Source organism: Geotrypetes seraphini, chromosome 5 (genome assembly GCF_902459505.1).
Source record: "Geotrypetes seraphini chromosome 5, aGeoSer1.1, whole genome shotgun sequence".
NCBI lineage: Eukaryota > Metazoa > Chordata > Amphibia > Gymnophiona > Dermophiidae > Geotrypetes > Geotrypetes seraphini.
In genome coordinates, this window is record NC_047088.1 from 74,936,282 (window position 1) to 74,960,321 (window position 24,040).

General features: G+C 44.8%; 1 protein-coding gene across 4 annotated transcripts in view; it reads right to left on the bottom strand.

Moving 5' to 3' along the window:
• The window catches only part of DIAPH2 (diaphanous related formin 2), a 1,499,255-nt gene that overhangs the window by 262,134 nt on the left and 1,213,081 nt on the right, over nt 1-24,040 (bottom strand). For all 4 annotated transcript variants that reach the window (XM_033944799.1, XM_033944798.1, XM_033944797.1 and 1 more), the window contains one exon: nt 7-102. In XM_033944799.1, the coding sequence (XP_033800690.1) occupies nt 7-102 (96 nt within the window). The remainder of the gene's footprint in view (nt 1-6; nt 103-24,040) is intronic.

Consider the following 24,040-nt stretch of genomic DNA (forward strand, 5'->3'; position numbering starts at 1 on the left):
GCTTACCATGATTCCTTGGTGTCCGTTTCCTCCGATCCCTAAATGCAGCACCTGACTGGAGGGCCTCTAGTAGACTATCCATCACACCTGTCTCATCACCTTCTGCAGAATAGTGGGAGGGAGGGGGAAGAAAGAGAAAATGGAGAATTTCAGTATAATAATAAACCAATAGGAAAAAGCATACCAGTAAACAAAATACAGTAAACCTCCACAAATTCGCAAATCGCGGCCTCAGTAATTCGCGGTATTTTCTGACTGCTTCTTCCTCATACTAAAGTCATGGTTACACCAATCAGGAGCTGCTTTGGCACTCTATCTGGCCTTTCAAAGCAGCTCCTATTGGTGTAACCATGACTTTGTATTTACGAAGCCGGACACATTTTCCAACCGCCTCTTCCTGGTACTAATTTAAGCACCCGCCAGCGACCCAGCCTGCCTTCGATCAGCTGAAAAACCGTATTCGCGGTTTTTTGAAATTTGCGGGTGTTCCTGGAACAGAACCCCCACAAATTCCGGGGGAGTACTATATTATGAATTTTGCAAAACCACTGGAAGAAGGATATAGATTAGTTTTAACAGAATGAATGCCATGATTATCTGAAACCACAGACTGGTTTGCTTATGATGTTATATGAAGCAAAATTCATACCTACTCTACTATTCTTTTCATACATATATTAATGACTAATTGCCCTCTAGAAAAAGACAAACAGAGAGAAAGTTCTCAGGCAGAAGTAGTGGAGGATGGTGGTACTGAAGCCATGTAGGAATCTGGGAGACCATACTGTAGGTTAGACTTGCCACCATATCAATTCCCTCTGCATTGACTCTATTAAGTAAGGCCTCGCTTATAAGTTTTTTCATTCTAATTTGAAACAACGTGAAGGCATCCTTGCATCAACACATCTTTTTTTTTTTCAGCAAAAAGAAACATGTTCCCCTTGACCCTGAAGAAAGTTTCTTTTGAAAAATGCATGTCGGGAGAGGTGGCGTAGATGAAATTTAAGAATCCACTATAAGCTAAGTGGTTTACACTATTTTTAAGGATAAAGTAAAAATAGGCTAAAAAACTAGAAAATAAAGAAAAAATTGAAGCTAACAGCTATTAAAAAATGTCAATAAATGATTGGACTGACAAAGACTCTAGCAGCCAGTAGTATGAAATGACTGGCTGCACTCTGAAGGTCCATACAAAAATCTTTCACATATGTAGCCGCTATGTGCTAAGCGGCGAACATATAGCGCTACATAAAATGTGATAATGTTTCAGCATTTATAATTAATACTTTTCATGTGTGCCAGTTATACCAGCTATAGACCTGGTGACACTGCAGAAACATACAAGTAAATGCAAAATCAGTGTGCTCACCTTACAGAATTCTGTAAGTGACCTTGTAATCGGCAGCCTCACCTATGTATCTCCCATGTTCTGCTCACATCTATGTCTCCTTGCATTTAATAATTTAATATACAGTACTTGATATACCACTCAATTCAACAGAGAATAACTCCATACATTATAGAACGGAAATAAGCATACACAGAATAGTCAAACTTTCTCAGGCCACCCTCATGAGTTGCTACCTTCCTGACCAATCAGTCCAAAAGCAATAGGTGTGAAGATGGTGAGGATAGTAGTCCTGAGCGCCCTGGTTCTCTGCTTCACTGGTTTTCTTGATTTTGCTTACCGTATTTAATCTGGCTTTCTGATATTCTGTGAAACACCAGTAGGGACCCCTGAGGAAAAAAAGGTTCCTCTGAAACACAGACCGTGTTGGGTCCGGTCCACAGGAATATTGAGAACAATTATTGTAGATGTTTTTCTATTTTTGTTTTTGCGGTTTTAATAAACTCCTGTACCCTGTACATTTTCTTGTAGTATTGGTTTTGTTTGCGTGTGTCAATAAAAAACATTCTCGTGTTAAAACAAGGCGACCCTTTGAAGAAACCGGGAATTCCAGCAGATGACTGCTCGCAGATTGCAGGGCTTTAAATGGCTTCTAAAGGTTGGTCATAGGTGCAAAATATGAAGGGATTCACTCATAAAACACCTTATGCGCTATGGTTGGTATTTTATACAATACCATGGGGAGCCAATTATAGTGAACATAAAGAGGTGTGACATCATCCCTCTTTCTCAGTCCTCCCCATCAATCTAATTCCAGCATTCTGAAGAGTACGCAGGTGTTTAATCAAATAGTGATTAATGCTTACAATAGCCACATTTCCAAAATCCAGCTTGGAAATTAACAGTGAATGCAAGAGGGTTTGCACACTATACCACTTACATGTACCCTTATAGCACAGTTACTTACCGTAACAGGTGTTATCCAGGGACAGCAGGCAGATATTCTTTACGCATGGGTGACGTCATCGACGGAGCCCACGGTACGGACCTTTTTACTAGAAAGTTCTAGTTGGCCGCACCGCGCGTGCGCGAGTGCCTTCCCGCCCGACGGAGGAGAGCGTGGTCCCCAGTTAGTATAAGCCAGCTAAGAAGCCAACCCGGGGAGGAGGGTGGGACGTAAGAATATCTGCCTGCTGTCCCTGGATAACACCTGTTACGGTAAGTAACTGTGCTTTATCCCAGGACAAGCAGGCAGCATATTCTTTACGCATGGGTGACCTCCAAGCTAACAAAGAGGGAGGAGGGATGGTTGGCCATTAGGAAAATAAATTCTGAAGTACAGATTGGCCGAAGTGCCCATCCCGTCTGGAGAAAGCATCCAGACAGTAGTGAGTAGTGAATGTGTGAACTGAGGACCAGGTGGCCGCCTTGCAGATTTCCTCAATGGGTGTGGAACGGAGGAAAGCAACAGAAGCGGCCATAGCTCTTATCCTGTGGGCCGTGACAGCGCCGTCTAGTGACAGACCGGCCCGAGCGTAACAGAACGCGATGCAAGCTGCAAGCCAGTTGGATAGCGTCCGTTTAGAGACCGGTCGACCCAAACGATTTGGGTCGAAGGTCAGGAAGAGCTGAGGGGACAAGCGGTGAGCCCTTGTACGATCAAGATAGTAAGCCAGGGCACGCTTGCAGTCAAGACTGTGCAATGCCTGTTCTCCGGGATGTGAATGAGGTTTCGGAAAGAAAACAGGCAACACAATGGACTGGTTGAGGTGAAAAGCTGAGACCACCTTTGGAAGGAACTTTGGATGGGTGCGCAGAACCACCTTGTCATGGTGAAAAATAGTGAACGGTGGATCGGCAACCAGTGCATGAAGCTCACTAACCCTCCTGGCAGAGGTGATGGCAATGAGGAAAAGAACCTTCCATGTCAGAAATTTGAGCGAAGTTGTGGCAAGCGGCTCAAAGGGAGGTTTCATGAGGGCTGATAAAACCACATTCAGGTCCCAGACGACCGGAGGAGGCTTCAGAGGTGGTTTGATGTTGAAGAGGCCCCTCATGAATCGGGAAACCAGAGGGTGAGCCGTGAGAGGTTTTCCTAAGACAGGTTCATGAAAAGCCGTGATGGCACTGAGATGGACTCTGATAGAGGTAGACTTGAGGCCTGCGTTGGACAGGGAGAGCAAGTAGTCCAGAACAGTTTCCACCGCTAAAGAGGTGGGATTGTGATGATGACGGAGGCACCAAGAGGAGAACCTGGTCCACTTCTGATGGTAACATTGGAGGGTGGTCGGTTTCCTGGAGGCGTCCAAAATGAGACGGACAGGCTGAGACAGATTTCCTGAAGAGGTCAGCCCGAGAGAAACCAAGCTGTCAGGTGGAGCGAAGACAGATTGGGATGTAGTAGAGACTGATGTTGCTGTGTAAGTAGAGTAGGAAACACAGGCAGAGGAATGGGATCCCTGGAGCTGAGCTGAAGCAGGAGGGAGAACCAGTGTTGACGAGGCCACCGGGGAGCTATGAGGATCATGGTGGCTCCGTCCCTGCGGAGTTTGGATAAAGTCCGCAACATCAGAGGTAGAGGAGGAAAGGCATAGAGGAACCGATCCGTCCAGTCGAGAAGGAATGCATCCGGGGCCAGACGATGAGGAGAGAAGAGTCTGGAGCAGAACTGGGGCAGCTGATGGTTGTGAGGAGCTGCAAATAGGTCCACCTGCGGAGTGCCCCAGCGAGCAAAGATGGAGTGGAGCGTGGGAGGGTCCAAAGTCCACTCGTGAGGTTGAAGGATGCGGCTGAGATTGTCGGCCAGGGAGTTCTGTTCGCCCTGGATGTAGACAGCCTTGAGGAAGAGACTGCGGGCCGTGGCCCAGGTCCAAATGCGAAGAGCCTCCTGACAAAGGAGGCGAGATCCGGTGCCGCCCTGTTTGTTGATGTAGTACATGGCAACTTGGTTGTCCGTGCACAGGAGCAGAACCTGAGGGCAAAGAAGGTGCTGGAAGGCCTTGAGAGCATAGAACATGGCTCGTAGTTCCAGGAAATTGATGTGATGAAGACGCTCCTGCGGGGTCCAAAGACCTTGGGTGCGTAGGTCTCCCAGGTGAGCTCCCCATGCATAAGGGGAGGCATCCGTGGTGATGGTCATGGAATGCGGGGGCAGATGAAAAAGAAGGCCCCTGGAAAGATTTGAGGAGTTCAACCACCATTGTAGAGATTGCTGAAGAGACGATGTCACAGAGATGGGATGAGAAAGAAGGTTCGAGGTCTGCGACCATTGGTTGGCCAGAGTCCATTGAGGTGTCCTGAGGTGGAGTCGTGCCAGGGGAAGCACATGCACCGTCGAGGCCATGTGGCCCAGGAGGACCATCATCTGTCTGGCAGAAATGGAGTGATGAAGGAGCACCTGACGACACAGGCGGAGCAGGTTCCGCTGACGGTCGGAGGGGAGAAACGCCCTCATTAGTGTGGTGTCGAGAACTGCTCCAATGAACTGAAGGCGCTGCGTGGGAAGCAGATGCGACTTGGGGTAGTTGATCTCGAACCCCAGGAGGTGGAGGAGAGAGATGGTCTGATGAGTGGCTTGTAGCACAAGCGGAGACGTAGGTGCTTTCACCAACCAATCGTCCAAGTAGGGAAACACCTGGAGGTTGTGAGACCTGAGGAAGGCCGCCGCCACAATGAGGCATTTGGTGAACACCCTGGGTGATGAAGCGAGGCCAAAAGGTAGCACTTTGTACTGATAATGGCGATGGTGCACCTGGAATCTTAGGTAGCGACGTGAAGCTGGATTGATTGGTATGTGAGTGTAGGCCTCTTTGAGGTCCAGGGAACATAGCCAGTCGTTCTGAGAGAGATGAGGGTAAAGCGTGGCAAGGGAGAGCATTCTGAACTTCTCCTTGACAAGACATTTGTTGAGGTCCCTGAGATCGAGAATGGGACGTAGGTCTCCTGTCTTTTTTGGAACCAGAAAGTAACGGGAGTAGAATCCCCGGCCCCTTTGTTCCAGAGGTACTTCTTCGATGGCATTGAGGAGAAGGAGGGATTGGACCTCCCTCAGGAGGAGGGGGGTTTGAGTTGAAAGAGAAGCAGACTCTACGGGAGGATTGTCTGGTGGAAGAGTCTGGAAGTTGAGAGAGTAGCCGTGGCGGATGATGTTGAGGACCCACTGGTCCGATGTGATGACCTCCCAACGGCTGAGAAAAATGTGGAGCCTGCCCCCGATTGGTTGAGGGAGAGGCAATGAGGGTGGAAGACTGGCTAAGCCCTGGAGAGAGGAGTCAAAAGGGCTGAGAAGGTTTGGCAGGAGGAAGAGGCTTGGCAGGTTGATTAGACTGTGCACGAGCCTGGTTGTGGTGTTGTTGGCGAGCTCGCCTAGGTTGCTGTGAAGGCGGGTTAAGCGGCCTAGCGGAGAACCTGCGCTGGTAAGAAGACTGTGGTTTGTAAGGCCGAGCAGGAGGGGCCTTCTTCTTTGGTTTAATGAGAGTATCCCATCTGGTCTCATGGGCGGAGAGTTTTTGTGTGGTGGTATCCAGAGACTCTCCGAACAATTCGTCTCCCATACATGGGGCGTTGGCTAGTCGGTCCTGATGGTTGACATCCAGATCAGAGACCCTGAGCCAGGCCAGGCGGCGCATGGCCACAGCGATGGCAGATGCACGAGAGGTGAGCTCAAAGGAGTCATAGATGGAGCGTACCATAAATTTTCTAAGTTGAAGCAGGCTGGAGATGTGCTGCTGGAATAGTGGGACCTTGTGCTCCGGCATGTACTTTTGCATGGCGGAGAGTTGCATTACCAGATGTTTCAGGTAGAATGAAAAGTGGAAAGAGTAATTGTTTGCCCTGTTGGCAAGCATGGCATTCTGGTAGAGCCGCTTGCCAAACTTGTCCATAGTTTTGCCCTCCCTGCCAGGAGGGGTAGAGGCATAGACACTGGAGCCTTGAGTCTTTTTTAAAGTGGACTCAACCAGGAGAGATTCATGGGGCAGCTGGGGTTTATCAAATCCCGGGATTGGAATAACCCTGTAAAGGCTATCCAGTTTACGGGGTGCCCCAGGGACAGTTAATGGATTTTCCCAATTTTTATAAAAAGTTTCCCGTAGGATGTCATGCACGGGTAACTTCAGGAACTCCTTAGGGGGTTGATCGAAATCTAATGCCTCCAGGAAAGCTTGTGATTTCTTGGAATCAGATTCCAGAGGCAAAGATAAGGCCCCCGATAACTCCCTGAGGAATTTTGAAAAAGAAGATTGCTCAGGTTTAGATGTGGTATCGGGGGCCGAGGGCTCTTCGTCCGACGACGATGCATCCTCCTCGGTACCGAGGGGAGATTCCTCCCAGAGGTCCGGGTCTCTGACATCGGTGTGTGCGTGCCGAGAGACTGGAGTGGAAGGCTCGGTATGATGAGCTTTAGACCGAGACTTGCCTGAGCGTACCGAGACGGTACCAGGGGATGAAGACCTGTGTCTGTCTCGGTCCCGGGAAGAACGGTGCCGGTCAGGTTCGTGGGAAGACCGGTGTTCCGCTCGGTCCCGAGGAGGATCGGATGTCGTCAGAGCGACGGCCTCGGCATGGGCATGGATATGCGGTGCCGAGAGAATGGGCATGGAGGGGTCCATAGGTACCGATGGCGTGGATACCGGTTGGACGGTGTGGGGCTCGGGCCGGTCTGGTACCGAAAGCAGCGGTGCCAGGATAGAGGGCAAGAGCTGTTTAAGTTGCGTTTGGAGTTGTTCCTGCAACTTATCCTGGAGGATGGCCGCAATGCGGTCATCCAGGGGTGGCACCGGAACCACTTTTTTCTGCTTTGGTTCCATGGGTGCCGCTCTACGCTCCGGCGATGAGGAGGCCGATGACGAGGCACTCACCGATATCGGAGCGGAGCGCTTTTTAGTTCGGCGTGGAGCCGAAAGAGCCGGTGTCGCCACCGAGGTGGGAGGGCGCTCAAGGGTGGAAGGCTTCTTAGCCGGCTTACCTGGCGCCGGTGGCGCCGATGTAATGTCAGGCGGTGTCGAGGTGGTCGGTGCCGACTTCGATGGTGCCGCAGTTGAAGAAGTCGAGTCCATAGTCGGGCCGGTGCCGAACAGCAGACTTTGCTGGATTTGGCGATTCTTCAAAGTGCGTTTTTTAAGAGTGGCACAGCGGGTGCACGAGTCCGCCCGATGCTCCGGTCCCAAACACTGTAAACACCAATTGTGTGGGTCAGTGAGGGAGATCGGGCGTGCACACCGCTGGCACTTCTTAAAACCGGGCTGCGGGGGCATGAATGGAAACACGGCCTCCGCAAAATCAAACCCCGAGGCCTGGATCGTGACAACAGGCCCCGCCGGGGCAAAGACAAAAAACGAAACAAAAAGAAAATATTTTTTTTTTTTTGGAAATGAAATAAAAAAGAACCCGAAGGTAAATAAACGAAAAAAGAACGCGAGCGGGAAGGCAAAAAGAGGATTTCAATCGGAGTTGAAAAACGCATGTCTTCTTCGCTCCGCGGAAACGAAGAAACTGGGGACCACGCTCTCCTCCGTCGGGCGGGAAGGCACTCGCGCACGCGCGGTGCGGCCAACTAGAACTTTCTAGTAAAAAGGTCCGTACCGTGGGCTCCGTCGGTGACGTCACCCATGCGTAAAGAATATGCTGCCTGCTTGTCCTGGGATAAAGAATAGTGTGCAGTGTATATATACATGCAAAGGGGTGCCTAATTATAGGTATCATGTTATAGAATTAACCTTCACATGTTTACCTTACCCTGCATATGAGATCTGACAATTAAGTTTGTAAACTTGTGTCCAGGCACTTATGTTGGCATCACTATACAAACAACTCAGTAAAGTTTCATAACCTTGGTATATCAGTGTTTCACAACTATGTTTGTGTCGATATGTGGCAGTGTCTTGCTGAGTGGCATTCATTATTGTTGTTGCGTGTTTTTGTGTGTCATTGCAAGAATGTCAGAGTTTGAATTAGAGCAACGAACAAACATTAAATTTCTTGTTAAACTTGGCAAGAGTGGAAGTGAAATCAGGGACATGTTAGTCCAAGTTTATGGGGATAATGCCATGAAAAAAATGACAGTGTACAAGTAAATTATACATTTTTCTGAGGGGAAAGAGTAATTGATGAGGAAAGGTCAGGGCAGCCTGTATCAAGCAGAATTGATGAAAACATTGCAAAAATTTGTTGAATTATGCATCAAAATCATCAGCTATAAGCATAGCAGACCAAATAAACATTGATATAGAAACAGGAAATTCTTAACTGAAAATATTGGTATGAGAACAAAATTTGAGTTTTTAGTTTCACTTTCAGCTTAGGCCGAAACCAGTTAATAAATTTTGGCCGAAAGCTTTCAGACAGTTTCAGTGGCAGTTTTGGTTTTGGCTAAAATTGGATAAAGAAGTTTCAGATGACCTCTAGCAGTAGACCCAATTGATAAGACTTCAACCATAGCTATAGCTTATTTGCAAATTTCTCATAACTTGGTTACCTTAAAAGTTCAACAGAAACCTATCAAAACTAAAAGCAAATCTTGTCCTCAATCACCTCATGCTTGGATCAATGAGAATAGCTAGTATAAAGACATCAATCAAGGCTTCAACCTTCACTAGTGTCCATTTGTTTCTCGTAAGTTCTCATAATTCAATTATCTTCTCTGGTACAAACAAATGTTATCTACAGTAAATCTTTTGTGCGCTGAATTCCCAGCTCCACTCATTGGTTTAAGCATGAAGATGTGATTGCATTTTACGTAGATTATTTTTGTACTTTTTAAAGTATTGAATAATGAAAACATATAAGAAATGCAAGATTGGAGAGTAGTTAAGAGTTGAAGCTTTGGGTGCCATGATCTGAAGTTCAAAACTTGTGCTTATTCAACCTCTTTTGAGTGTATAAAGCAGCATAAAAGCTCTGTCACTCTGGCATTTACTTCATTCCAGGAGCAGAAGGAATGGATTAAGGTATCATTGCTTCTATTTATTAGAACAACAAGCACTTAGGCAGGATGCATCCATAATATAAAGCATTTTAGAAACCAGGTTTCTACAATTTGGAAAAGCAATCTATTTTTAGCATAGCCTATGTAATGCTAAATTAAGCTAGATGAATGTGTTGTAAAGGTAGAAACCAGCAGCTTGACAAAGGAAGTTGATAAAGAATTTGTTTATCTAGTAGGTTTTCCACAGAGCAGCCACCATTTTTCACAGGCTTAGAAAGGCATTATTTTCTGTATTTTAATAGGAAACTATCTCATTGTACACCAAGCTTTCTGGTGCCTGTCAAAATGAGGAAAGAGGGAGAAGTGGAGAACAAAATAATTTATTGTTTTATTTTTTAGCAACTGTGATAAGCACTCTTTCCTTAAAATTTGCCATTCATGTTGTTAGCATTATGCTATTGTATTGCTGCACTTTCAAATTTTATCAGCTAAGCCTTAGGAAAGCAATGTGATAGGGAGGGATCAATAAATCAAAAAAGAGCTATCAGGTCAATGATTTCTTCACATAAAACCAAAATAAGATGTTAAGTATATAGCAATTGGCCCTGTTCTACCAATTAATATTATCCCAGATAGTGCCAAAAATATTAGTGATTGTGATTAAAATTAAAATTCAATCTTCACTTAGGTGCAAATTATATAAAAGACATCTAGAGTTGGGTGCTTAAATCAGTGTGCCTAGACAACTGAGGCATCTAACATAATTTTTTTAAATTAGTTTAATTGGCACTGATAACAAGCTTAAGTGGCTCAATAATTGGCATACATTAAAATGAATCATTAAGGCCCTGTTTTACTAAGGTGCGCTAACCGATTAGTGTGCGCTAATCAATTTAACGTGTGCTAAACGCTAACGGGTGCATGTTAAGTCTATGGACGCGTTAATGTATAGCATGCTCTAATTCAATTAGCATGCAATAATCAATTAGTTTACCTTAGTAAAACAGGGGCTAAGTGTCTAAATTGTGATGAGAAACAAAGGGCTCCTTTTATCAAGGCGCGCTACGGGGGTTAGCGCGTCGGACATTTCATCACGCGCTAACCCCTGCGGCAAGCCTAAAAACTAGCGCCTCGTCAATGGAGGTATTAGCGACTAGCACGGCAGGCAGTTGAACGCGTGGTATTCCGCGTGTTAACCGCCTACCACACCTTGATAAAAGGAGCCCAAAGGTTCAGGAGGAGGCCTAAAGGAGATGGAGGATCCTTGGGGGCTTAAGAATATCTGACCATAGCATAAGAATATCTGACCAATGGCTAATAGCAGGGAACAGAGACAAGCTGCAGTGTAGGTCAGACAGGCTTCCTACCTTAGGTCTACCATAAAGAGGAAGAGAAGTGCTGAGAGAGGTGCTGGGAAAGGAATGAGGAAGCAAAGAGTAACATAGGCACTGAGAACTAGAAGAGAAGGGTTATGAGGGGAAGAAAGGATGAGGGCAGAGATATGGACTACGAAGGGGAGAACAGAGCTGAAGTGAATGCAAGCTGGGGGGGAGGCAAATGGGCTGTGATACATAGGTGGGTTGAAGAAAGACAACAGAGATGGGCTGAAGAAAGAGAACAGAGATGAGGACAAGGAGAGGAGCTGTGAGAGGTTCAAAGAGACGGGGGTTAAGAAAAGGATTCTGAGGCTGGAGGGATAGAAGTGGCAGGAGAGGTGAAACTAGGAAGAAAAAAAAATCAAGAACAAGCAAAGAAAAGATAATTTTCAGAGGCAATGTTTGAATCTATCAGCTGTTCTCCAAAACAAAGCGAGCCCAAGAATCACTGCGTAGGAATGTATTATATTGCTAATTGAGCTAAGTCAGTTTTGGGTATCTGCTCTTTTCTTATTTCCAAACTTGCAGTCACAGAGATAAACAAGGTATTTCATTAGAAGGATAGGGAAAGGGAACAAGGTTATGGAAGCATGAAATTCCATGAACTGGAAATCTCCCTTTTAAAACTTACTTTCTCTTGGCAGCTCTTGTATTGAGAGAGACTATGATCAGGTATTGAACTGAAGGGGAATGGAGAGAAGCACTGTTCCAATTCTTCACAAAAATAAAAAAAAAATATTATTCCCTATTACATCCCACAGGAGATAGAAATGGGCACTTGGCTAAGTGAACCTAAAAAAAGTAGGAAGAGGAAGAGGGGGCAGGAAGGAGGGGGAGAAGAAGCATATTGTCTCACAGACTGTGTGTTTCTAGGTTTGGCTCCCTGGCGTGTCTCATATTTAACTGTTAAATCCTTATTCTCAACTCTTAGCAAAATACTGCAGCCATCATCAGGCTCTCAACTCAGCTCCCTGAGCTGGATTGTTTATTAGCCATTGGAGCAATATCATGTAGGCAGCCCAAACATAGCGGCTTAGTACGAGTGCATACTTCTATGCCCTGGGATGCTAGAATATGTTTTCCCAATTGACATGTAATATCTGAGGTTTCAAACTATGATCCTTGCTGGGCTTCCAGAGTTCAAGGTAAGCATGTAGACTCTGCAGGCAGAGGGTTGTCATTGGTCTGGAATCTATGAGTGCCAGGAGAAGTGCTGCAGTATAAAAGGAGAAGCAATCCTAGAAAACAGGAATGTGCCTGGAGCCAGGGAGAGTAGGGAAATGAGCTATGCCTGTGGTCAATAGGGTGTCACAAATTAAAGATGAGTTCAATCTACTAAGGACAGGAAGTCTCACCTACAGAGGAAAGTGAGAAGTGAGGAGCAGTGAAGGGATGGGTAAGCTAAACCTGCATCAAACAACAACTGGTTAGGGAAATATGCATTGGAGCTTGCTGGAGAGTATAGAGAAATAGAAGTAATGAGAAGCAGAACAGACTAAAAAATATTTAGGGAATAGAACAGGTAGAGAGCTATTACATTCCCTGCTCCCAAATATAAAACACTAGCTGAAGCCCCGGCGTTGCATGGGTATTTAATTATAGCAATAACACTGTAAATGGATTCAAATAAAGATACTTTATAGTGGTGAATGAAATTATTTTTTTACAACTTTATAAAAAGTACAATATTCAAATTATAATGTGAAATATTTGACAAAATGAATACAATACAACAAACACAAAACTTGATTATAAACAACATTTTTAGTTTCACCTCCAGGAGCAAGAACATATAAATTCTTGGGTGAAGAGACCCCCAGAACATATCACCCCAGGTAGTGAGGGATCTGCATACCAAGTTTCGTTCAAATCGGTCAAGCCGGTTTTGATTTACTGTGAGAATGGCAGCTGTTTACATTTTTTCCATTGACATGAATGGGTGAAATATGATTTTCTGTTTGTAGCTCATCCCACGTGTGCAGGTGGGCTGCGAGACCCCAGAACATATCACCCCAGGTAGTGAGGGATCTGCATACCAAGTTTCGTTCAAATCGGTCAAGCCGTTTTTGAAGTACTGTGAGAATGGCAGCTTTTTACTTGTTTTCCTTTGACATGAATGGGTGAAATCTGATGTTCTGTTTGTAGCTCCACCCACGTGTGCAGGTGGGCCGAGAGACCCCCAGAACATATCACCCCAGGTAGTTGGAATTACTGTGAGAATGGCAGCTTTTTACATTTTTTCCATTGACATGAATGGGTGAAATCTGATTTTCTGTTTGTAGCTCCGCCCACGTGTGCAGGAGGGCCGCGAGACCCCCAGAACATATCAGCCCAGGTAGTGAGGGACCTGCATACAAAGTTGCGTTCAAATCGGTCAAGCCGTTTTTGAATTACAGTGAGAATGGCAGCTTTTAACATTTTTTCCATTGACATGAATGGGTGAAATCTGATTTTCTGTTTGTAGCTCCACCCACGTGTGCAGGTGGGCGGCGAGACCCCCAGAATATATCACCCCAGGTAGTGAGGGATCTGCATACCAAGGATCGTTAAAATCGGTCAAGCCGGTTTTGAATTACAGTGAGAATGGCAGCTTTTTTCATTTTTTCCATTGACATGAATGGGTAAAATGTGATTTTCTGTTTGTAGGTCCGACCACGTGTGCAGGTGGGCCGCGAGACCCCCAGAACATATCACCCCAGATAGTGAGGGATCAGCATACCAAGTCTCGTTCAAATCGGTCAAGCCGTTTTTGAATTACTGTGAGAATGGCAGCTTTTTACATTTTTTCCATTGACATGAATGGGTGAAATCAGATTTTATGTTTGTAGCTCCGCCCACGTGTGCAGGTGGGCCGCGAGACCCCCAGAACATATCATCCCAGGTAGTGAGGGATCTGCATACCAAGTTTCGTTCAAATCGGTCAAGCCGTTTTTGCGTGATCGCGGCACATACACACATACATACCTCCGATTTTATATATATAGATTAAATTAAATTATGCCTGTGCAAAAGGAGACAAAAATTAAAAAGTGCAGAGGGAGTAGAGAGGGAGGGAAAAAGGATAAGGAGGAGCAAGGAATGAAAAGAACTTATGGGAAGTGAAAAAAAAGAAGGAAAAATGTGTGCTGTAGATCAGTGTTTCTCAACTCGGTCCTGGCGTACCCCCTTGCCAGTCAGGTTTTTAGGATATGCACAATGAATATGCATAAACTTGATTTGCATATACTGCCTCCATTATATGCAAATTTCTTTCATGCATATTCATTGTGGATATCCTAAAAACCTGACTGGCAAGGGAGTAAGGGAGTACTCCAGGACCGAGTTGAGAAACACTGGTGTACATGATGGGCTGAGGGACTGATTAGAGAAAAGTGCTCTAGATGATCTGAATGGAAAGAGAAAGCGTAAGATGTTGAAGAGGTGTGAGGGGAAGGAGAGAGTCACAGGACCCTAGCTTATGATTTGTCCATATTACCTGCCCTGCTTTTGACATTTAGATACAGGCTGGTCATTCACTACCAGATGTATTTTGTTTTTCTTTGCTGGGTAAGGTAAGATTTGTTGTGAATTTTGAGTTTATAACCCCCGTCTTTCTTGGCAGTTTGGCTCGCATCCAGCGGTCTTGGTGGCCTTCTCCAGTGAGCAGGATCGGAGGTCGGTATTGGGGCGCTCACAGTTGAGCCATGGTCGTCAAGGATGCACGGCACAGCAGACCGAAGATAGCAGAAGAAAGGGGAGAAGACATGCCAGTTGTCGGTGATCCCAGCAATGTGGGCTCCACCAGAAGGGAAACAGCGCCCAACCGCCAGCGCCCTTTGAGCACTGCAGTCAAATGCGCGGTAGCCGTCAGCATGGAGGAGAGCTGGGGAGAGGCCGTGGCTTCGTCGTTGCCAAAGGGGGACGGGTTGATGGTGCAGCTGGAGTCGGCATCCTCCAGAAGGATATCTGAGGCATTTTCAGTCCGGGTCGCACCGTGGAGAAGCCCGATTGGTCTGCAGACATGGAAGTCTCCCCTGGGAGTGACACCTCGAGTGGTCGGAGATGGCCTGCGGCAGATATGCTGAGGATGATGATGGCGGTTCCCTGGCCGTTGCACAGAAGAGGATGGTGATGGTTAACCAGCTGATATTGATGTGCAGCCGATGGGATAGCCATGTTGGGGATGGCTGACTGCTGGATTTTCATTTCTTTCCCTTCTTGAGGCAACCGGTGTGCTGGCAAAGATCGGCTGTCACCTGCAGAAATTTGGCAACTTAAGCAGTGAAGTCATTTCAAGCTGGACTTCAGTCTAGACTGTTTTTGATTTTATTTCTCACTTTCTTTCCATTTTATGAATTATTTTTAATTTCATTCATTGTTTTGCCCCTTGTTTTGTTTTTATTTTACTATTTAAATTTCCCCAGAATTCTATTGTTTAACGGTTCCTCCCTTCTGCATCTATCCCTATCTCCCCTATTTTTTTCAACCTTTCAAAGTCCTTTAGATCATTGTAGTCTTATTAGAATGTTTATTTTCTTATTTTTTCTCATCTATCTCTATTTTATTTCTTCATTACTCTACTAATTGTCATTTTTCCAGGTACTTTAGTTAGATTGTGAGCCTTCGGGACAGTAAGGGAATTTCTAAGTACCTATTTTACTTATAATTTTAATGCACCCTATTGTCTATTTTCTGTAAACCGCTTAGAATCCTAACGGAGTTTAGCGGTATATAAGAAATAAATTACATTACATTACATTACAATCATTTTCAAAAGTTGGCTCCTATGACTCTTGCTATAAGCACCACATGAATAAAGCTTCTGAGGGCCAGAAAAATGCACATGGAAGGCCAATTTCCGGCCCTAGAGTCATAGCTTGAACAAGCCTGCACTAGGGTCTTACAAAGTGCCTGCCAGAGAGAAGTATATTGTTCCAAACCCACCATCCCTCACTTCATTTTTCATTATCATACCTCCACGACTTCTCTGCTTATATCCTTCTGGAATAATCTCAGGAAACCTATCATAGGGAAAAATAACTAAGATCATACTTATTTTTCCTATGTTTTCATCACTCTGAGTTTAAAGCAAATTCATATTCATTCCCCATAAATACTTCCCATTCTGCTTTCACATTCATGTCCTTTTCACTGTATGCATCAGCATTTTCCTCTTAAACCTACCTATTTATCAGTCAGTTCTTTATACTATGACCATTGACCTCAGTTCTCATACTAATTTTATTGGGGTCAATATTCAACTGGTGTTTTGTTTGGCCGCCTGTGATGGGGTTTACATCCTGTCACCAGGAATCCAGGGGGAGAAGCAACAGAGCCGTCCGTCCAACACCGCTACCACCAGCAGTATCCCAAGATATCCAGTGCTGGGCCATGTCCAGACACTGGCATTGAATATCTGATTACACATATCCAGTTAAGTACAATATTCAGAACATAACCAAGTAAGTCAAACTAGAGGAAAGTAGGACATATCTGGTTAAGTGCTGGATATTGACACTTAAGTGTCAATTCTGCCCCCAGACTTCCCACAAAATAGCCAATATCTGCTTAGGCGTTATCCAGATAAGCAATTTAAATGGTCAAGAGCCTTTGCTTTGAATACAAGCCCCATTAATTTTAAAAAAGGCCTTTTTATGAGCATAAAAGGAATTCTATAAAGTCACCTCTGAGGTTAAGTAGGAGTGTGTGGTGCAGTGATTAAAGCTACAGCCTCAGTACCTTGGGGTTGTGGGTTCAAACCCATGCTGCTCCTTGTGACCCTGGGCAAGTCTCTTAGTTCCCCCATTGCCTCAGGTAAATTAGACAGATTGTGAGCTCACCGGGCCAGACCGGGAAAAATACTTGAGTACCTGAATAAATTCATGTAAACTGTTCTGAGCTCCCTTTGGAGAACGGTATAGAAAATTGTATGAATAAATAAAATGAATGTAAAAGGGACATGCAGTAACAATAAGGTGCATATTTTGAGGCAATCTATGTGTAGGTGTGTTCAGGGGTAGAGTTTGCAAGCAACACGAGTAGAATTGCGATTTGTAAATATTGTTTACAAAATCTGCATGTACTTTATGTGCATAATTTAATTTTTTAATGTCTTGCATCCTGCCTGCAAGTCCAAAAGCTACTGAAGCAGTGTACTTTCAGGTACAGTAGGTCTTTTTCTGTTTGGGGAGGGATTCATTATGGTATTCATTTGCATCCCTATTTATAATAGAAGGAAAGCGTGGGCTCTACCTCTTTTTGAAGTTATGGCCGCCATTAAGCAAACGTGGAGACTTTTGAGCAAGTCAGCTGTTAGGAATGCTGGTTTTAAGAAACTGCTATGGATTTTCCTTATTTTTTGTAATTATTTTTCTTTGTACGATATTTACTGTAGACTGGTCATCGTTTCAACTTCTGTATGATTTTATGAGTACTGCAGTTTGTTTTGAAATGTTGGTCTATCTTATTTATATGCATTTTAAGGAGTTTTAGTTATTTAGCTAGTATGTTTTAAGATCGCTGTCCTTTCTGATGTTTTTTATTTATTTATTTATTCAATTTTTTTAGCCCATCCTCCCAAAAGAGCCCAGAACGGGTTACAATGAATATATTGGTGCATTAAAATTATAAGTAAGGTAGGTACTTAGAAATTCCCTTACTGTCCCGAAGGCTCACAATCTAACTATGCAACTACATTGTTCTTATCCTAATACTAAAAATAAATATTTAATAGTAATCAATAGGAAAATGAAATAAAGAACAAACTCTTTGCATCATTCAAACTTGATTGTAGTCATATCGATGACTTCTGTTAGTGGATTTACTATTTACCATACATCAGAACATAAGAACATAAGAATTGCCGCTGCTGTGTCAGACCAGTGGTCCATCGTGCCCAGCAGTCCGCTCCCGCGGCAGCCCCCAGGACAACTAACTAGGACCAGCAATACCTGCATACGTTCTGGTTCAGCAGGAACTTGTCTAACTTTGTCTTGAATCCCTGGAGGGTGTTTCCCCCTATAATAGTCTCTGGAAGAGCGTTCCAGTGTTCCACCACTCTCTGGGTGAAGAAGAACTTCCTTACGTTTGTACGGAATCTATCCCCTTTTAACTTTAGAGAGTGCCCACTCATTCTCCCTACCTTGGAGAGGGTGAACAACCTGTCTTTATCTACTAAGTCTATTCTGTTCAGTATCTTGAATGTTCCTATCATGTTCCCTTTCAGTCTCCTCTTTTCAAAGGAGAAGAGGCCCAGTTTCTCCAATCTTTCGCTGTACGGCAACTCCTCCAGCTCCTTAACCATTTTAGTCGCTCTTCTCTGTATCCTTTCAAGTAGTACCATGTCCTTCTTCATGTACGGCAACTAGTGCTGGACGCAGTATTCCAGGTGAGGGCATACCATGGCCCAGTACAGCCACAGTACAATCTGTTCGTGATCTCCTTCTTAATCATTCCCAGCATTCTGTTCACCCTTTTTGCCACTGCCATGCATTGCGCGGTTGGCTTCATCGACTTGTCGACTAGTACTCCCAAGTCTCTTTCCTGGGGGGTCTCTCCAAGTACCGCTCCAGACATCCTGTATTCGTGTGTAAGATTTTTGTTACCGACATGCATCACCTTACATTTATCCATGTTGAATCTCATTTGCCATGTTGCAGCCCATTTCTCGAGTATGTTTATGTCACGTTGCAGGTCTTCGCAATCCAAGAGCTAGTCTCGATGGGTGGCATTAAAAGGGGGCTGGATGGCCCTTGTTGTCGCCCAACGAGACCTTTGGCATCAGGAGGGGGCATTGCGAAAGGCTGAAGCTTGGGAGGTAGCAGGGAGGGCTAGAAAAGAGTATGGAGGGGAGGGACGGGTAGACAGGTGGGCTTGGTAGGAGCTAAAAATTCAAAATTCCCGCTTCAGGTGGGAAAGATGATTGGGCAGGAATCTGGAGGGGGACTTACAAAGTTATTTAACGTGCTGCCTCAGAGTCACAAATCTCTTCCTGTTTCTCGGGAGTAGCTAGTTTGCAGTGGAGCATGGGATTGTCGTAGCCGCTGGTAATCCTGAGCTACTGGGCTTTGGGGCTCATCAGGCGATGAACAGTTTTTGCAAACTGAGCTCTGTGAGCAGTTTGGTTGGGTCAGGTGTCCCAGAAAGGGGGCATAGAGCTCCATGCCCACCCCTAGGTCCTAGCTGACATGGCAGGGCCAGGGCTCTATCCCTATGTTTTTATGGTTATATGTTGTCAGTAGCTCAGGAAGTTATTTACCTGTTAAAATGTTGTTTAATAATGCTGCAGCCTAGTTTTCTTCCAATAAGAGAGCCTAGTGCATTATTATAACTGAGGTAAAGAATTAGGTATTTGACCAAGTGTCTAAAAAGTGTGTGTGTGTGGGAGGGGGGCACTCCAGATCCCCAGTGCTCTCCTTTGACCTGGCAGGCTATTAAAGGCACTTTAGTACCTCTATGTGCCATGAAACTTGCCCTTCATAATGTCACTGTATCACCAGCAGGTAGGAAAGATTTCCTTTTCTGCCACTAAACTTCTCAAGATTAGACTATCATTTGTGCCACTTTGACGAAATGCACTAGAAATATGCATTCTACTTCTCTTATATTTTTAATATCTTATTGATATTTAAGTATTTTTATATCGCTTATAGCCTAAGTGGTTTACATTCAGATACTTAGGTATTTTTCTCTCTCTGTCCCGGTGGGCTTACACTCTATCTAATGTACCTGGGGCAATGATGAATTAAGTGACTTGCCCAGGGTCACAAGGAGCAGTGTGGGATATGATAAGTAAATAAAACATAGATGCATAAAAATGATTGAACATGGTAAAAGAACATACCACCGTGGAGATAATGCATCATTTGGTGGTCCCTTAAAAATAACGTCTTGAGGACTTATAATACAGCAACAATCTCTGCAACACACGACTAATTTCATGTTCTCACAGTGGAGAAAAGTCAGACACACCAGCTCATCCATGTCACCTGCATCATCACTACCATTTTACGTCTCACTCTTAGCAAGTGAAAGGTTATTAACTCTAGATCTATTAACCTCTTGCAAATGAACTATAGCCCAGTTCTTCCTTTATTATGTTTGGCTTTTAGACATCAAGCCTCATACTGAAATAGCCTCGTAATGTGAAACAGAACTATTATTGCAAATGCTGCACTGAACATTAATAGAGCAGATGCATTTTTAATAAATGGCTGATGACTCATGGCAGGAATGTTTATGTTGAAGAAATTAGAAAAGTTAGACATTGAAGGTGGCCATCAACCGCAGCCAATGAACTCCTTTGCCATTATCTACATTTGTGTTCAGGGAAATTGGTAATACACCTCCAAAACAATTAATTCAATACTAATTGTGACTGAAGCAGTTCATTCTCTCCTTTATCCTCACACCAGCAATAAAAAGGTGATTTTAATTGCCATGATAATCAGATATAATGAAGTGCAAAACTGTTCCTGATTAAATAACATTTGCATCAGAATTGCAGCCCTAAGCTTTGCAATTCCTGAGAAACTATTTGTCTTCAGGGTAACATTGCTGTAACAACATACATGGCTTTTCAGTTTCAGCTCAGATTTAAAGGTTACTCTATTAATGTGACATATACAATTAACTGTCAAAAAACGAAGTTCACATTTGTAATTCTGGCAATGCTGCTCAATTTTACCCAGGGGTTCTTATATTTTATTGCTAATAAAAATCACATCCTTTCTAGTCTACAGTCTTGGCTGGAAAACATGGTTATCAAAAATGAAAACAAAGAGCTAGCTTTCTTCCTGCAGACTTAGGAACTGCTCAACATTTTTGACATGTGAAGAAGAAAACAGACTCTGCTTTGTCACTGGTACTGGGCGTCAAACACAGTCTAGAACTTCTATTCATTAAAATGTTTCAAAAATAAAAAATCACCTAAACACTTGGAAAGGGGCATATGAAATCCAGAGAAGCATTTTCCCCTAATATCATCAGAGAGAGAGTGTGTGTGTGTGTAGGTGGGTGGGTGATATAAGCATCAAATTTAAAAAGGAAGCTTGCTGACCCGACATTTAAAATCAATCAAGTGATCCAAATTAGAACAATCCTTGTAGATGTGTTGTTTACTATGTTACCTAGCCTAATGCAAAATCTATTCAATCCATTCCCCTCTATATTAAGGCTATGCAACAAATTAAAACACAATCAGCACATAAAAACACACCGTAGAAGTAAAGCACTGTCTTTTTCTCCTGATATATATTTTCTGGATGGTAAAACAAATTATTTCTGCATATATCGAGTTATAGAGCGTTCTCTAATATGTATTTTAGTAAATCTTATAGATATTGTACAGTTAAACTTTGAATAAGAATCTTAAAAGAGGAATAAGTGGGGAGGTGGAGGGTATCTCAGCTGTTCACTGTTCAGGATGCAACAAGACACTGTCACAACACAACGGAGGTAATATTAGAAATCTTTTCTGCATGTGTGATGTCTGCAGCAAGACATTCATGAGGAGGGACAGCTTTATGAGACACAAAGGCCATTGCTAGCGCAGGCACCACATGACCATGGTTGAGACGGAAGGTAGCACCTGAGTCCTGCCCCCTCTGTCATGTGATTGTGTAGAGTCCCACCTTCTCTGCTGTCATGTGATCAGGTGGAGTCCCACACACCCCATTATTTTTCCTGAAACTGCCTGTTGCCAAGCCCTGTCACTGAAGAAAAGCCCAGTACCAATACCACACAGACTGAGCAAAAGCTTATTTGTCCTTATGGGAGAAGCCTGAGAAACAGCAGATAAATCCAAAGTCCACAAATCTTAGTAAGAAGAAAGCACAAATTAGGTTGGGGTGGAAATGGCCATACCTGATAAATCAGCAAGGAAAACACTAGCAAAGGGAAACCAATAAGAGCCCTAGCTAGAACTGCAGGTGTAGGTAACATGAGAATCCTGAAGCCAGAGAAGGGAGACCATGACAGAACCAGGAGAGACAGCTAACAGCAAAGCAGGCTCCACTAGCAAGCAGAAGGACAATTACTATCAGCAGAAGGACATTGGTGAGATATTGAAATCAACCTTCTAGACCAGGGGTGTCGAACTCAATCAGAGAAGGGGCCAAAATCTAAAATCCAGCCTAAATCGCGGGCCGAATGGTTTACTGAACAGTCATAAACTGACAATGTTAACCAGAAATGTGAATTTAAAATGAGTGGAACAATCTTTTCCTTAACAGTGCTGTTAACCAACTCACATGCTATCAAGCAAAACAGTAATATTGGTATCAAGCAAAACAGTAATATTGGAATGTACCTAAAATGCTCATTGTTTTGTTTTCTGGCTAGATGTCTGACACCGTTTTCCCCGTATCAATGAGTCAATGTTCGGTTTTATTTCTTGGGCTGTAGCAACCCGCAAAACAGCATGGAGGTTGTCATCGGTAATGCATGATCTGTGCTTGTTTTTGTTCACATTCATTATTGAAAACATCTGTTCACAAAGATAGGTGCTCCCGAACATGGATAGAATACGGGCAGCATGAAGTCGGAGCTCTGGCATTGAGTCAGGGGGCAGTAGAGGGTAGAAGTCCTCAATTTCAACATCCTGAAACCTTGATTTCAGGCCACTGTCAGACTAAAGCTCGATTATCTCCATCTGAAGGTGATGGGGCACATTGTTGACATCAACTGTAAAAGGATTGGCAAAGATGTCAAAGCCTGAGTGCTGTGTTCTAAAGTCAGAGAAGCGCCGCTCAAATTCACTTAGTAAACGACTAACTTTGGTAGCCAGCCGACTGCAAGGAAAAGTACCAGAAATAGTGGTTGAGATACTCAAACAAACGGGAAAGTGGGCAAGATTGTCCTGTTCCAGTTGGGACTTCCATAGTTGAAGTTTACGCTGGAATGCTGTGATCATGTCAGACATCTTCGTGATGACTTGTTTGCGTCTCTGCAGCTTCAGATTCAGTTGGGCGAGATGCTCGCATATGTCACACATCATAGCAAAATCACATAGCCAGGCGGGATCTGACAGTTAAGGCAAGGGCTTTCCTTTACTTTCCATGAAAAGAGCAATTTGTTCTCTGAGCTCAAAAAATCTTTTGAGGACTGCGCTCTTGCTCAGCCATCTTACTTCTGTGTGGTATGGCATGTCTCCATGCTCTGCACCCACCTCCTGTAAAAACTGCTGGAACTGGCGATGATTCAGGCCACGTGCCCTTATACAGTTAATAGTTTTAATGACTGTGGTCATTATGTCATTCATGTCCAGAACTTTTCCACACATAGCATCTTGGTGGATAATGCAATGATAAGTAATCAAGGGTGTGTGGCAGTGACTTTTTTGCATTCTTTCCTTCATTAGTCCAACCAAGCCTTTCTTTTCTCCGCACATTGAAGGTGCGCCATCGGTAGTTAGCCCCACCAACTTTTCCCAGGGTAATTTAAAATTATTTATAGATTTCTCCACAGCCTCAAATATATCTCTACCAGTCGTCGTCCCATGCATGGCAGCTACATCCAAAAGTTCCTCAGTGACAGAGAGGTCGGTCTTCGTAGCACGTATAAAGATGGACAGCTGCGCTGTATTAGTGTTGTCTGTGCTTTCATCGATAGCAAGTGAAAAAGCGAGATAACTGCATGCCTGTTCGGCCAGCTGTGATGATAGATTTCCTGAGAGTTCTTGAACTCTGTCTGCAATGGTGTTTCTTGACAAACTGACAGTTTGAAAACTCTGTATCTGGTTTTTTTTAGATAGTTCCCCCCCCCCGACGTCCGATTCACCCCAAGCAGGACCGCTCGCACGCACCTGCACCCCCACCCCGAAGGACCGCCGACTCCCCGACTCCCAACACGATCGGGGCAAGAGGGAGCTCAAGCCCTCTTGCCCCAGCCAACCGCGGCACACCCGACACGATCGGGGCAAGAGGGAGCTCAAGCCCTCTTGCCCCCCCGACTCCCCGACACGATCGGGGCAAAAAGGAGCCCAAGCCCTCTTGCCCCGCCGATTCCCCAACTCCCCGACAATATCGGGCCAGGAGGGAGCCCAAGTCCTCCTGGCCCTGGCGACCCCCCCCCCCCCGCTAGTTGTTCGGGCCAGGAGGGAGCCCAAACCCTCCTGACCACGGCGACCCCCTACCCCCACCCCGCACTACATTATGGGCAGGAGGGATCCCAGGCCCTCCTGCCCTCGACGCAAACCCCCCTCCCCCCATCGACCGCCCCCCCAAGAACCTCCGACCCCCCTGGCTGACCCCCACGACACCCCCACCCCCCTTCCCCGTACCTTTCTGTAGTTGGCCGGACAGACCGGAGCCAAACCCGCCTGTCCGGCAGGCAGCCAACGACGGAATGAGGCCGGATTGGCCCATCCGTCTCAAAGCTCCGCCTACTGGTGGGACCTAAGGCTCCCGGGTCTAT